Source organism: Chiloscyllium plagiosum, unplaced genomic scaffold, assembly GCF_037043375.1.
Source record: "Chiloscyllium plagiosum isolate Xiang-an unplaced genomic scaffold, Cpla_swu_hap1 HiC_scaffold_53Y, whole genome shotgun sequence".
Taxonomy (NCBI): Eukaryota; Metazoa; Chordata; class Chondrichthyes; order Orectolobiformes; family Hemiscylliidae; genus Chiloscyllium; species Chiloscyllium plagiosum.
In genome coordinates, this window is record NW_028270192.1 from 6,096,793 (window position 1) to 6,110,932 (window position 14,140).

The following is a 14,140-nucleotide window of genomic DNA, read 5'->3' on the forward strand; positions in this document are numbered from 1 at the left end:
TTCAAACTCCGTTGTCTGCCTTTTTTCGGCTTCTGGTGGAGCCTATAAAATTATCATGAGGTGACCCGAGGCCGTGACCCTTGGTGCATAAGCGGAAATGTTCTCTAATCATTCTGCCTCTGGAGTGTTCCATCAGGCATATCGTGTGAAAGATGTATTTACATTAGTGGGCTGCATGGTAGCGCAGCATTAAACTAAATGACTGGATAAAATACAATCAAACAGAACAAGTGAAAGTATTTGGCTGGGAAAGGAGTAGGATGTGGGAAAATGTATTATTTACTGACTGGCCTTGAAGAAAGAATTAAGCAAACTCAAGGTTAGTGCATATTCATTCGAGATTTATTAAACATTTCAGAAAGCATTTTTATCCAAAAAGTTGATGTAAAAGCTAACAGAAGTGAATATAATGGCTGGATGCCACATTGAGGTGGGAATTTTCTGTACATCAGTAACAGTCACAAGAAAGGGAATACAAAGGCTCATCAGAAAGGGTAGGCAACCATTCTGAGTAAGGAACAAATAAAAACAAAACAAATGGGCTTCATACAACTGGGAAGCTACAAATTCTTCCAACCACAACCATCTCAAACATATCAAAGTAAAAACGAAAATCCATCAATAATTGTCTGAGTTACACGCTAATAAACTGAAGTAATCTCACTGTTAGAGTCAGCAACAGGACAGATTGGAGATTGGGAATTCAGAGACCTTGATAAGCAGATCAGGAAAATCAAAGGGGTCCACAACTCATTTACTTAACCTGAAAAAGAGAGAGAAAGCAATGACGCAGATGTTTATGATCAGGGACTTTCAGATTTAATGTTTATTCAATGGCACACTTAGAGATTTCACAAAACATATTGGGCTGCTTGGTGTGAGAAAGATGTGATTATTCTCACCTTCACCAGAGTGACGGCAGCGCTATAGAAAATACTCAGGAAGGACAAGGTGATGAACGTGGAAGCAGTTGTCCAGATGTTGCTGTTATCATCCTCATAGTCTTGAATCCAAGTGCGATCTATTGAATCTATGAATATAAAGCCGAGAGAACGCATTTAGATTGTTTATTGATCCAGATCGATCTATCTGCATCCAAGTCATGTAATTGGAGACCATTACATCTTCATAAAGCAGTCAGGTATTTCTCAATGTGACTCTTATCTGTATCTATTAGTGCATTATTGACTCAGCAAGAAATTACAAATACTAACTGCACATGTTCTTTCTTCCTTGTCCATGTCAGAACGTTTTAAATTATTTTTCTTTGAATCTATTATTTAAGGATATTATTATTTGAGGAATGCTTATTACGAATGATTATTTTAATTATATCATTATATTTTAAATATAGGCTGTGACAGCGGTTTAGTTGAAAATTGTGGCCAGCACTGAATAAAAGTTCAAATGTGATTCTCATCTTTTGTATTGGTGACCAATTGCTTAGCAAATCATGCATATAAGTGACATCACAGTCAGGACATTGCTTCATATTTTTGTTTGAAGGATCTGTATATTTACGAATATGTTTTTGTACGTGTGTCCCTTAATTTATTTGATCTACTGCTTGGTGTATTTGGTTTTCCTTTAATGTTTGTGTATGTGGTTATAAGAGTCTCTTACTTCATTCTTGCCCATGTTGGAGTCTGTGCATGAATAAACATATTCCTGTTCCTTTACTGCTGGTGTGCTCATGTGTTTGTGCACCTAAATTTTGGTCTTTTCACATTGTATAAGCATCATCATGCTAATATGCCACTTCGTTGCTGCCTATGCTTATCTTGTAATGTCTTTGTGAGTGTTCACTTTTCATTAGTGCTATCTAAAATGTGTGCTTATGTGTCTGTTTCAGATCCTACCTACACTAGATTATTTCATGTTTATGCTTAATAAATGTTAGCATGCAATGTTATGTTTTGATGGATGTTTATATTTATATGATGATGTCTGCTTGTGTGGCAATCTTTCCCAAACCATCTCCTGATCAGCTTGTTTGTGCTATTGTTTGTGGATACTTGCTGATCCTTGTGCCCATTATCCTTATTTACTAAACGTCCTCTCCATTTGTTGACCTCTGCACTTGTGTGTCTGCATGTGAGACTCTGAATTTGTGTGTACGTATGACATTGTATACATGCTGATCAATGTGGTTTAAAAATAACTAATTAAGCTGCCTCTGTCATCATATGTTTGTGATTCTGAAAATGGGAAAATAATGATATTAATATTTATCTCTGTGCACTTACGTGCCTGTGTGAGTTGACATGTGGGAGGACATTTTTCAGATTTTGTATCTGTGTGTTCATGTGTGTATGTCTGTACGCATTGTGCTGTATGAATGTATATGTATTCATGCCCATTTGTGTGTTACCGTGTGTCGATGTTTCTCATGGTTATGTGTGAGTACCCCTGTTCATTTGTGCAAATGATTTTCTTTCGGTGTATGTAAGTTTTTGTATGAGCTTAGGTGAGTGTTCAAGTACCACTTGCATGTGTGGCTCTGTGTGAGTATGTGTGTGTGATATCTTATCTATATGCACATTTGAGTGTGCACATAAATATGTGTCTTTAGGTGAGACCCCGTATAGGTGTCATTACATGTGCATTTGCGATCATCTCTCTGTATCTGTTCTTATACCAGACTGCAATTTTTATTATTTTAATTTATTGTTCTAATTTTAATGGATTGCTTATAATTAGATTTGACCTTGGTGTTGTAGGAAACATTTCCAATTGTCGTGGAGAGATAAGCGTTATATGAGCAACTCTTCTGTTGCAGTGATAGAATTTCTGTCTCTGAGAGAAAAGAAATGAGTTCAAATCCTTACTGCCCCAGAGATAACATTTCTGAATATGTTTATTAGAAAATGTCTACTTGTGTTCTGTATGTGAAACAAAATGATATCAGGTATTCGAATACCAGAATTGATCCCATGTGCTCCAGAAAACTGAGACAAAACTATGGAATTCAAACTGGGACGATGCAAACACCAGTTTTGGATTATGGGAATCAATGTTATCATTTGTTAACAGAGCCAAGCGTGTCCAACATGATCTCAATTCCTTTCACTCATTTACACTCCTGCCACCCTCTACCTGGTCCATGGTGAATATGGCCCTGACTGGACCTGACACCATCATTTTCACAACCTCTGACAAAAGCCCACTACCCAAGACATGATCTCAACCCTTGATCACTGACCTCTCATCTTACCCAAATCAACCTGTGCACATTGCATCCTAGCTCCTTTCGCATCTGTGCTTTACCACCTACCATTTTGCCAGACTCTGAGCTTTACATTTTGACAACACGTCCAGCTGTCACTTCATTATAGTGACCTTCCACCCCCGAAACATCCTGGCACTCTGCCCACCTCTACACTAACCAGCCTGGCACTCTGCCCACTTCTACACTAACCAGCCTGGCACACTGCCCACTTCTACACTAACCAGCCTGGCACTCTGCCCACCTCTACACTAACCAGCCTGGCACACTGCCCACCTCTACACTAACCAGCCTGGCACACTGCCCACCTCTACACTAACCAGCCTGGCATGCTGCTCACCTCTGCACTAACCAGCCTGGCATTCTGCTCACCTCTCCATAAACCAGCCTGGCAAAGACAGACCTCCTGCATTTCAGCTCAAACTACCCCTCACCTACCAAGCACAATTTGACCAAATTATCCTGTGACCATTAAAATTTCCTTGATGCCACCTTGCCAGACAGAGTCCATGCAAGCTTACCCAGCAGCCAGCCAACACCTCACAGCCTCCCAGCCCAAACTCTCCCACATGCCCAATCTAGCCCCTCACTTGCTCACGACCTTCCAACTTTGAGCGTACTCCACCATAAAGTCAGTGAGTCATAAAGTCGTACAGCACAGAAACAGTTCCCTTGGTCCAGCTCATCCATGCTGACCAGAGTTCCCAAATTAAACTAATTCCACTTGCCTGCATTTGGCCCATATCCATCCAGACCTATCCAGTTCCTGTAGCTGTTCAACTGTCTTCTAAATGTTGGACCTATCTCTGCATTTACCACTTCCTCTGGAAATTCATTCCAATGTTTTGGACAGTTACAACATGAAGCCCTAACTCCCGCACTCCGTGCTCTGACCAATGAAGGTACATTTGCCAAACACCTTCAACACACTAGCTACTTGAGACAATGCTTTCAAGAATCTATGAGTCTGGACCCTCAGGGCCCTGTGCTCAACATCACTACCCAGTGCCTTACCATTAACTCTGTAAGACTCTATGAGTCTGGACCCTCAGGGTCCTCAGTGTTCAACATCGCTACCCAGTGCCTTACCATTAACTCTGTAAGACTCTATGAGTCTGGACCCTCAGGGCCCTGTTTAGATTAGATTACTTTACAGTGTGGAAACAGGCCCTTCGGCCCAACAAGTCCACATCAACCCGCCGAAGCGCAACCCACCCATACCCCTACATTTACCCCTTACCTAATACTACGGACAATTTAGCATGGCCAATTCACCTCACCTGCACATCTTTGGACTGTGGGAGGAAACCGGAGCACCCGGAGGAAACCCACACAGACACGGGGAGAATGTGCAAACTCCACACAGTCAGTCGCCTGAGGGGGGAATTGAACCCGGGTCTCTGGCGCTGTGAGGCAGCAGTGCTAACCACTGTGCCACCGTGCCGCCCACCAACAATACTACCCAGTGCCCTAACATTAACTCTGTAAGTTGTGACCTGATCTGTCTTCTCAAAAAGCAATATGTCGTATTCATTTAAATTAAACTCCATCTGCCACTCCTCAGCCCATTGGCCCAACTGATCAAGATCTCATTGCACATTTAGATGACTTTCACTGCCAATTATACCACCAATGTTGGCGTTACGTGAAAACTTACAAACCATGCCCCATTCAATGTTTTCATGGCTTTCAACCACTATTGTACCCTGTTTGCCTTTCTCCCACATAACCGGAGCATTTTTTTAAAGGATTGAAGCAATCTATCTCCTTCTTGAAATCATTTAAGATTTTGTCCTCAATCAATTTCTGTGGCGGAGAATTTCAAAGGTTCACCATTCTTTTGCTGAACAGTAAACTATCAGGTTCAATGTTATCGGTGTGTTAGGAAGATTGATGAGCAGCAAAATTAATGATGATCCCATGAATGGAATAGCCTTCTAGAGGGGCCGCGGGGCCTTCTTCAGCTTCCAGTTTGCATGCTGACGTGTCTGTTCGGCAGCATGTTCCAAAGCTGTGATCCTTGAGGATAAGGGCGCACATGCATGTAAATACTTCACCTGAAAGCTCTCCTCCAAATTAGACTTCAACTTGACTCTCAACTATTTCCCTGCCCGTTTCCTCTTCCTCGATCACAGCCATGGGACTCACTTCCTAACAGCGCTGTGAATGTGCTAATACCACACAAACTTCAGCAATTCAAATAGACTGATGACAACTGGTTTCTCAAGGCGATATAAAAAGTCGGACACTTCCACACCTGTCTAGAGATTCAAACAACCACTGGAAGAATTGAAAATTATTTGAGGCACTTGTCTACACAAGATGACGTGGTTTCCTTTTGTCTGATTTGACTGTGTTTTCACTGAATGAACAGAGCTATTTCTTAATCATGTAATAGGAATGAAGCTTCCCTCATTTTAGCAAGGCAATCACACATTATATTTCTTTATTCCAGGGAAGTATAGTGTTAAATTAAAGAAATATGATGATTGGGATGTTTCAATTGGAAATTGTCAGAGATTTAAAGTTTACTTTCATGAGCAATTAATTCCAGCCTCGTTGTGTCACAGTACTCACAGGAATGTCTTTCAGAAATGGTGTCTCCCTTTGTTACGGGCAGTCGAATCAGTAAATCTGGGATAGTTTTTGCTTGTTAATCAAAGGTGTTGAAGAGCTTTAGCCAAAGGGAGACCTGTGGATTTAGCTCACAGATGCTCCATTATCTAAGTAAGTGGTGGAACAGCTCGAGGGGCTGAGTGCCATTCTCTTGCTCCTATTTTCCTATCATTGTGTCATTCATTAAGCTAGCACTGGAGGTGAACACTTTTTATTAAAATATTTCAACAAATTAATTGTTTTGCACATGCTTTATAAAAAACCTTCTGTTGATTATTTGGAACGGGATCATTGACATTCTCTATTTGAGTGATCAAAATAACTTCCACCCAATTACAGCAGCCACTGCACTCTGGAGTGTGTTGTTGCTTCATAATAGTTTCTTGTGAAACTACAGCTCGAGATCAGGGCGGTCAAATTCAATGATTCTCTTAAATTTAATATCTCTGTACATTCTCAATTTGTTCAAATGCATCTTTTCTCTGAATAACTTGTTTAATCGAACATAACTTTTTTCAATGAAACAACAAACTTTAAATGCTAGAAAATGAAAATAAAAGACAGAAATTTCTGAAGAAACTCAGCAGGTCTAGCAGCTCCTGTGGAGAGAAGGCAAGGTTAACCTTCTGCAATCAGAGACCCCCTACCCCTTCACCAAATTGTTTTCATGCTTTTGGCACAAGAGCTCACACCTGTTGAGATAAACAGTGATTACGTTGGCTTGACTCCTGTTGGAAAAAGAATTCTTAGCAGAGGTACTGGATGGTCTGAGATAGCAATTGAAGACCAACTGAAAAGCTATCACCATCTGCAGCAAGTGTTGGATTCAGTGGAACTCCCACCGTACTGAACAATCAAATTCAGCTACAGCACTGGTTTAATATAAAGTAAAACAGCCTAAGCATAATCTCATCAAATATGCTTTGAAAATGATTCATTCTGGATTAGTTATAAATAATATTGTCATAACAGCAAGTCAAAAGCTGGGATTTCTTTGAGCACTTACTCCATTAACCCCATCTAGCGATGCCCAAAAGCTTGTGAACAAATATTGATCTGGAAAAAGCTGCTAACCACCAAAATTCTGTTTAATATCTAAGAGACACAAGTCAGGACAGCAATTGAATAGATTTCACTGGCCTCTGTGAGTGGAATTCCAACAAACACCCAAACATTTCAATCTGCTTTCTTGCACTGAAGTAACTTGATAAGAGATAGTATTACATACCTCTCTAACAGGTTGTAAGTGAACACAGGCCACCTGGCACAGAATCAGGGACTCTACTACAACATCACAACAGACCTGAACACAATGAGCTCGACACTATCACGGAGAACACAGCCCACCTGTTTTGACAGTACATAAACCATGTTAGTTATTAACACCTTCCAACAACCAGGGGTTGTACCAGAATGTTTGTACAATGAAAGTAACATTAGATTACTTACAGTGTGGAAACAGGCCCTTCGGCCCAACAAGTCCACACCGACCTTCCGAAGCACAACCCACCCATACCCCTACATTTACCCCTTTTAACGTAACACTACGGGCAATTTAGCATGGCCAATTCACCTAACCCGCACATCTTTGTGACTGTGGGAGGAAACCGGAGCACCCGGAGGAAACCCACGCAGACACGGGGAGAATGTGCAAACTCCACACAGTCAGTCGCCTGAGTCGGGAATTGAACCCGGGTCTCTGGCGCTGTGAGGCAGCAGTGCTAACCACTGTGCCACCGTGCCGCACTATTTCAACATTTCAACATTTATCCAAGAATACTTTGACAGCAGCTCCAATTGTTCAAACTCTATGGGAACTACAGAGGAATAAATCTAGGAATTGCATTGCCATCAATTCACTGTCACTGGATCCAACCTAGATCTCCCTTCCTCTTTCCCCTGTGAATGTTGCTGCACCAGACGGTCTACTTAGTTTGGAAAAGATTAAAATGTTTTGAAGTGAAATATGACCATTGCCAGTAACATTAAAAGCTGATAATAGGTTTTCAAATAATAAGATGCAAAAAAATTCTGATTCTACATTGTGCCACGAAAAATGTCCTGCATAACTGAGGCACAAAGAAAATATGCAGCATATTTCCCTCTGCCTCGCTCAATCAAATATCTCTTGTTGCCAACAACCAATTTCAAAACTCTTGCTCTCTGCCTTTTGTTCCTGAAACGTTCGTTCTGATTGGAACAACTTAGTCAGGGCTCTCAATTCTGAGGCACCTAATCGAATATTGTATTTCTGGCAGATAAAAGTGGTTTTGAAGCACGAGATGAAATTGAACTGTCTGAGATTCAGGTATACGAACTGGACAATTTACAAATGGTCAGGACCGCTGACAAGTTAGTCAGACATAGCACTGAAACAAACTGAACAACAGACTTAATCCTAGAGGATACATTGCTCAACTCCTCACATCAAATATATTCACTGTAATTGAACATTCATCAGAGGAACTAACCAGTGGATTAAGTGAACGAGAATGCGTTCACAATGAACACAAATAACCACTGAGTTAATAAACTTAATAAGTCATTGCATTTAACAAAATTATTGAGGTGGGAAATATCGCCAATTAAAGCACGGATCCGGAGGAAATGGATTATTCTCTAAATTATTTTTACATATTCTTAAAACGTTCCTTGAACTGCGGAGATTTTGCATGCACTGCATAAAGTCGATACTGCATTCCAGTGTGGAAAGCATTTCTGTTGAAGGAATTAGGGCAAGGTCATTTTCTTGTTAACTGCTTTTAATGAACGAAAATGTTTAAAAAGGTATGAATCGAAAACATGCTTCTGTCTGGAGTTGCCCGCTTTAACTGATATCTAAGTAAATGTGAGCACTGCTGCCTCACAGATCCAGGTACCCAGGCTCGGTTCCAGCCTCGGGTGACTGCCTATGTGGAGTTTTCACAATCTCCCCTGTGTCTGTGTGGGTTTCCTCCCACAATCCAAAGATGTGCATGTCAGGTGAACTGGTCATGCTATATCGTCCATAGTGTTAGGTGCATTAGTCAGCGGTAAATATAGGGTAGGGGAATGGGTCTGGGTGGGTTACTCTTCAGAGGGTCGGTGTGGACTTGTTGGGCCAAATAGCCCGATACATACTGCTGGAAATCTAATCTAAATGATAGTCACACTTAACTAATGTGAGCAGATTCCTTCCGATCGCTACATTGCAATAAATCGGTCAAGTATATTAATTAAAATAAATATTACTCTATTTTCAGTGTCTGAATAAACAATGAACTCTGTTATCCTCTAGTTCATGTCTTCTGCAAAGTTGTGAACTCTACATACATCTGAACACATCGATGTAAAATGAATTCTCTGTGTTTGCAGCAATTACTCCCATGATTTTAAGAGTAGAGTTCCTAAAGTATGGAAACAGGCCATTTGGCCCAACAATTCCACACTGACCCTCTGGACAGTAAGTAGCCCAGCCAGACCCATTCCCCCTAATTTATATTTACCCCTGACTAATGCACCCTAACCTACACATCCCTGAACACTATGTGCAATTTAGCACAGCCAATCACCTGACCTGCACATCTTTTGGACTGTGGTAGGAAACCAGAGCGTCCGAAGGAAACCCACGCAGACACAGGGAGAATGTGCAAACTCCACACAGGCAGTCACCCGAGGGTGGAATCGAATTTGGGGCCCTGGCGCTGTGAGGCAGCAGTGCCAATCACTGAGCCACCATGCTGCCCTGCGAGTTCATGAGTGGATTATTTTAATTAATTCGAAATTTGGCCTTGGTCACATAATTCACGATAGCAGTTGTTTCGAAAGAATGACTCCTCAGTTGATATTTTGTTGTAAAATGTAACTATTTATTTAAAATGCACAGATTGGGAACACCTAAAGCACTGTGCAGATTAAATAATTCAGTTAATGTTTTATTTTTATCCTGCAAATCCAGTTTAATCAGGGACATACCAATAAATCAAAGCAAGTTACGTGTGAAACTGATCAAAGCAGTGAAACTGATCTGTTCTTCATAGAATTGAGCAGAATTTCCAAATGGTCTTTGCCAATGATCTTTTCCAGCCAGAAAAATATGTATGTAGTGTACAGCGGAATTGAAAGGTGTTTCTTGATCAATTATAACACTGTCATGGCATTTTTGCTCAAGAGCAAGAACATTAGACTTTTCAAGTTCTATTTATATTTCTCTATGACTTGTAAACTGTTAAAGACAGACCTTGTGATTGAACTAGATAGTTGAGTTCTGAATGTGGATTGTAAAGAATGGATTAGATTAATCCTTAATTATTACTTTTAAGTAAAAATGGCGCCCGAAGGTGTCTGTTTTCCCTTCATTTCTAAAACCTTTGCGATTTGTCTTTCACTTAATAATAGGCTTTATGAAATGTCACCTCGCATGCTGATCGCATTGAATGAGGAACCTGGAGCGGTTCACTGTCACCAACCGTGTTAACATTGCAAAAACAATGTAGAAACCATTTAATGTAACCCAAGCACAGTCCCTCCTCAACAGATCAACGATCACCAGATCACAACACGGTGTGTTTGCAGCAGAACTAGCTCTGCAAACATTTTCAACAGAACCAAGAACATGATGTAAACTCATACAAAAAAACAAATTGAAGTCTAACAAACCTGCTCAGAATCCAGCAAACTAATGATTAAATTGAATAGAAATAACAAGTCATAACAGCAGCCTTGTTTGTGAAGGGACTTAACACTTAAAGCTGTAACGTTTCTGGCAACAGTTCAATTTATTTCCAACCTGTACACCCTTCTTGATTGTGACAATCTTGTGCAGCGCACAGTAGAGCGGTTGAAGGCATATATTGATTAATCACTTCATGGTCAAAACAAAATTACTGAATGAACAAATATTACCACATTATAATTTTAAGTTAGTTTCAATTATGTAATCTAATCAATTCTGCAGTTTCAGATTTTAGTCCCAAATGTTATTTTCAATGAGGCTACTCAAAACAAAATTCAGTTGGTTTACAATTAGAACTGAGTTTTTTTAAAAAACGTCAATACATTAAACACTCGTTTTTTTTTCATTTCTCACACTTCCGGGTTTCTGCCTTAAGTTGTTTTTCAGACTGTTACAAATGGATATAATGTTTTCAATCAAGCAGAGAAAAATGTGTCATATAATTTTAACAAATGCAGAAATGATTCGTGAAAAACAAAAGAACTTCACAAATATTGGTAATGAAAAGTAATCCAGAGAGTCAATCTCCTCACCAGAAAGAAAACACCAGTTACAGAAAGCATGAAAACGCAGATCAGGTTCACAAACTGAATAAGAATTCAATCAACTCAATTCAACAGAATCAAGGAAAATAAAATCAGAATCCAATCAACTCAAGACAACATATTTAAATGAAAGATAATCAGAATCCAACCAATTCAATTCAACAGAATCAAATAAAACAATTTCAAAAGCCAATCAACAGAATTCAACAAAACCAAGTAAAATCAAAGTCAGAATCCAATCAACACAGTTCAAACTGAATCAACTAAAACAAAGCCAAAATCCAATCAACTCCATTCAACAGTATCAAGTAAAACAAATTCAGTATCTAATCAACAGAATGAAATACAGCACCACAAGAAAATTTTATGACAGTTTCTAACCTGCTTGTCATCAACAAAATTAACAAAATAAATGAGAAAATATAACCAGGGTAAGAACATATATTCAAAAAATGAATAATGATATTTTAGCATATTTTAATCATGTTTGGTAATATCTCGAACATCTTTGAATTCTTAGCGTTTGTTGTTGATAATAAAACTCACAGTCAGGGTGACACTGACATTAAACATTATTTATAGCTGACTGATTAAGAGACATTAGGTGTTTCAAGTAACCCAGCCACAAAGAATGCCCATCTGATCAAAAAAAGAGATACACCGAGCAACTGACTCCATCATCACCATTGTAACTATTTTCTGAGCCTTAACTGAAGTCTATAATCAGTCTGAACAAAAATCAATCCAAACCAAACCAAACTCAGCACAGAATCTGAGTTTAATTTAATTCAGGAATTATTCACATGAATAGAAAGTTTTTAAAAAGTCACTAAGAAAGTTCAAAGTTCTTACCTGAAGTCACCTTATTGAATTCTTTGAGAAGGTGACTAAGGAGGTGGACGAGGGGAAAGCGGTAGATGTGGTGTATATGGATTTTAGTAAGGTGGTTGATAAGGTTCCCCATGGTAGACTACTGCAAAAAATACGGAGGTATGGCATTGAGGGTGAGTTGGAGGTTTGGATTAGGAGTTGGCTGGCTGGAAGAAGACAGAGGGTAGTAGTTGATGGCAAAGGTTCATCTTGGAGTGCCGTCACTAGCAGTGTTCCGCAAGGATCTGTTTTGGGACCATTGCTGTTTGTCATTTTTATAAATGACCTGGAGGAGGGTTAGAAGGTTGGGTGAGCAAGTTTGCGGATGATACGAAAGTCGGAGGAGTTGTAGACAGTGAGGAAGGATGTGGCAGGTTACAGCGGGATATAGATAAGCTGCAGAACTGGGCAGAAAGGTGGCAAATGGAGTTCAATGTAGCTAAGTGTGAGGTGATTCACTTTGGTAAGAGTAATAAAAAGATGGGTTACTGGGCTAATGGACGGATACTTGGTAGTGTGGATGAGCAGAGGGATCTTGGTGTCCATGTACACAGATCTTTGAAAGTTGCCACCCAGGTAAATAGTGCGGTGAAGAAGGCATATGGCGTACTGGCTTTTATTGGTAGAGGAATTGAGTTCCGGAGTACTGAGGTCATGTTGCAGTTGTATAAGACTCTGGTGCGGCCGCATCTGGAGTATTGTGTGCAGTTTTGGTCGCCATACTATAGAAAGGATGTGGAGGCACTGGAACGGGTGCAGAGGAGGTTTACCAGGATGTTGCCTGGTATGGTAGAAAGATCATATGAGGAAAGGCTGAGGCACTTGGGGTTGTTTTCCTTGGAGAAAAGAAGGTTTAGGGGTGACTTGATAGAGGTGTACAAGATGATTAGGGGTTTAGATAGGGTCGACAGTGAGAATCTTTTTCCACGTATGGAGTCAGCTATTACAAGGGGGCATAGCTTTAAATTAAGGGGGGGTAGGTATAGGACAGATGTTAGGGGTAGGTTCTTTACTCAGCGAGTCGTGAGTTCATGGAATGCCCTGCCAGTAGCAGTGGTGGACTCTCCCTCATTATGGGCATTTAAACGGGCATTGGATAGGCATATGGAGGATAGTGGACTAGTGTAGGTTAGGTGGGCTTGGATCGGCGCAACATCGAGGGCCGAAGGGCCTGTACTGCGCTGTATTCTTCTATGTTCTATGTCACTGTCACCATGGTCCCTTGGCCCCAGTAATCAATCACTCCAGCTTCTACTTACGTATCTTGCACAGTAATAGATGGCGGTGTCTTCGATCTTCAGGTTCTCCATGTCCAACACGAAAATGTTGTTTGATGTGTCTTTGGACGCAGTAAATCGACCCATAATCGCTTGTGCATAGTTACTGCTGGATGAACTATAGTAGTACAGCAGCCACTCCAGACCCTGTCCGGGAACCTGTCGGACCCAGTGCAAGATGTAGCTGCTAAGATCGAACCCGCTGGTTTTACAGGTCAGTTTCAAGCTGCCTGAGGGACGGCCAGTCTCTGCCTCTGGCTGGGTCAAAACAACCTCCGACTGGACACCTTTAAAAAAGAAAACAAATAAACCATGAGCATTAATGTTGGTGAAATGATGGCTGAGTCTTTTACATTCCTGCGGTAGACTAACATTGAGACAGTCACAAAGAGAGACTTGAAAAACAAACACTCACATGATAAGAAAGTCAGTAACAAACTGAGAAAAAGTGTCGACACAATCATTCTGATAACTTGTGGGAAGCGGTTCTGCTAAGATCTTTCTAAACAGATCCGACCCAGGAGTGTTGAATTACGGTCCAGTGCCCAGGATTTATATGGCCATCGGAAGGGGCAGGCTTACAGCTTCCGCATGTTGGTTTCCTGCTGGAGGCTCAGACTGGATCCTGGTATCAGCTTGGACAGCCCGAACACATGGGATCATGTATTTACATGAGGTTCTGCTTAAACATGGACACATACACATCTTGGGATATTTGTTTTGCTGAACAGCTTCTTTGGAAGTAAATTTGAGTAGCTTCAGGTCTGTTTCACATGATAGTTGCATGTATTTTGTTTAAAATAAAACAAAGGAAGTTAGCTTCCTTTATTTCTACATTCATTCACAAGCAGATAAAACTAAAATTAAAGTTCAAACATATTACTAGCTAATA

The 14,140-nt window shown here is 40.4% G+C and overlaps 1 gene segment (V, D, J or C); it reads right to left on the reverse strand.

The window, feature by feature from the left end:
• Positions 1-320: 320 nt before the first annotated feature.
• LOC148134599 (Ig heavy chain V region-like) lies at positions 321-13,812 on the reverse strand. The segment is given in 4 exon segments: positions 321-763; positions 903-1,030; positions 13,231-13,535; positions 13,664-13,812. Coding segments are annotated over 3 exon segments (363 nt in total).
• Positions 13,813-14,140: the final 328 nt, after the last annotated feature.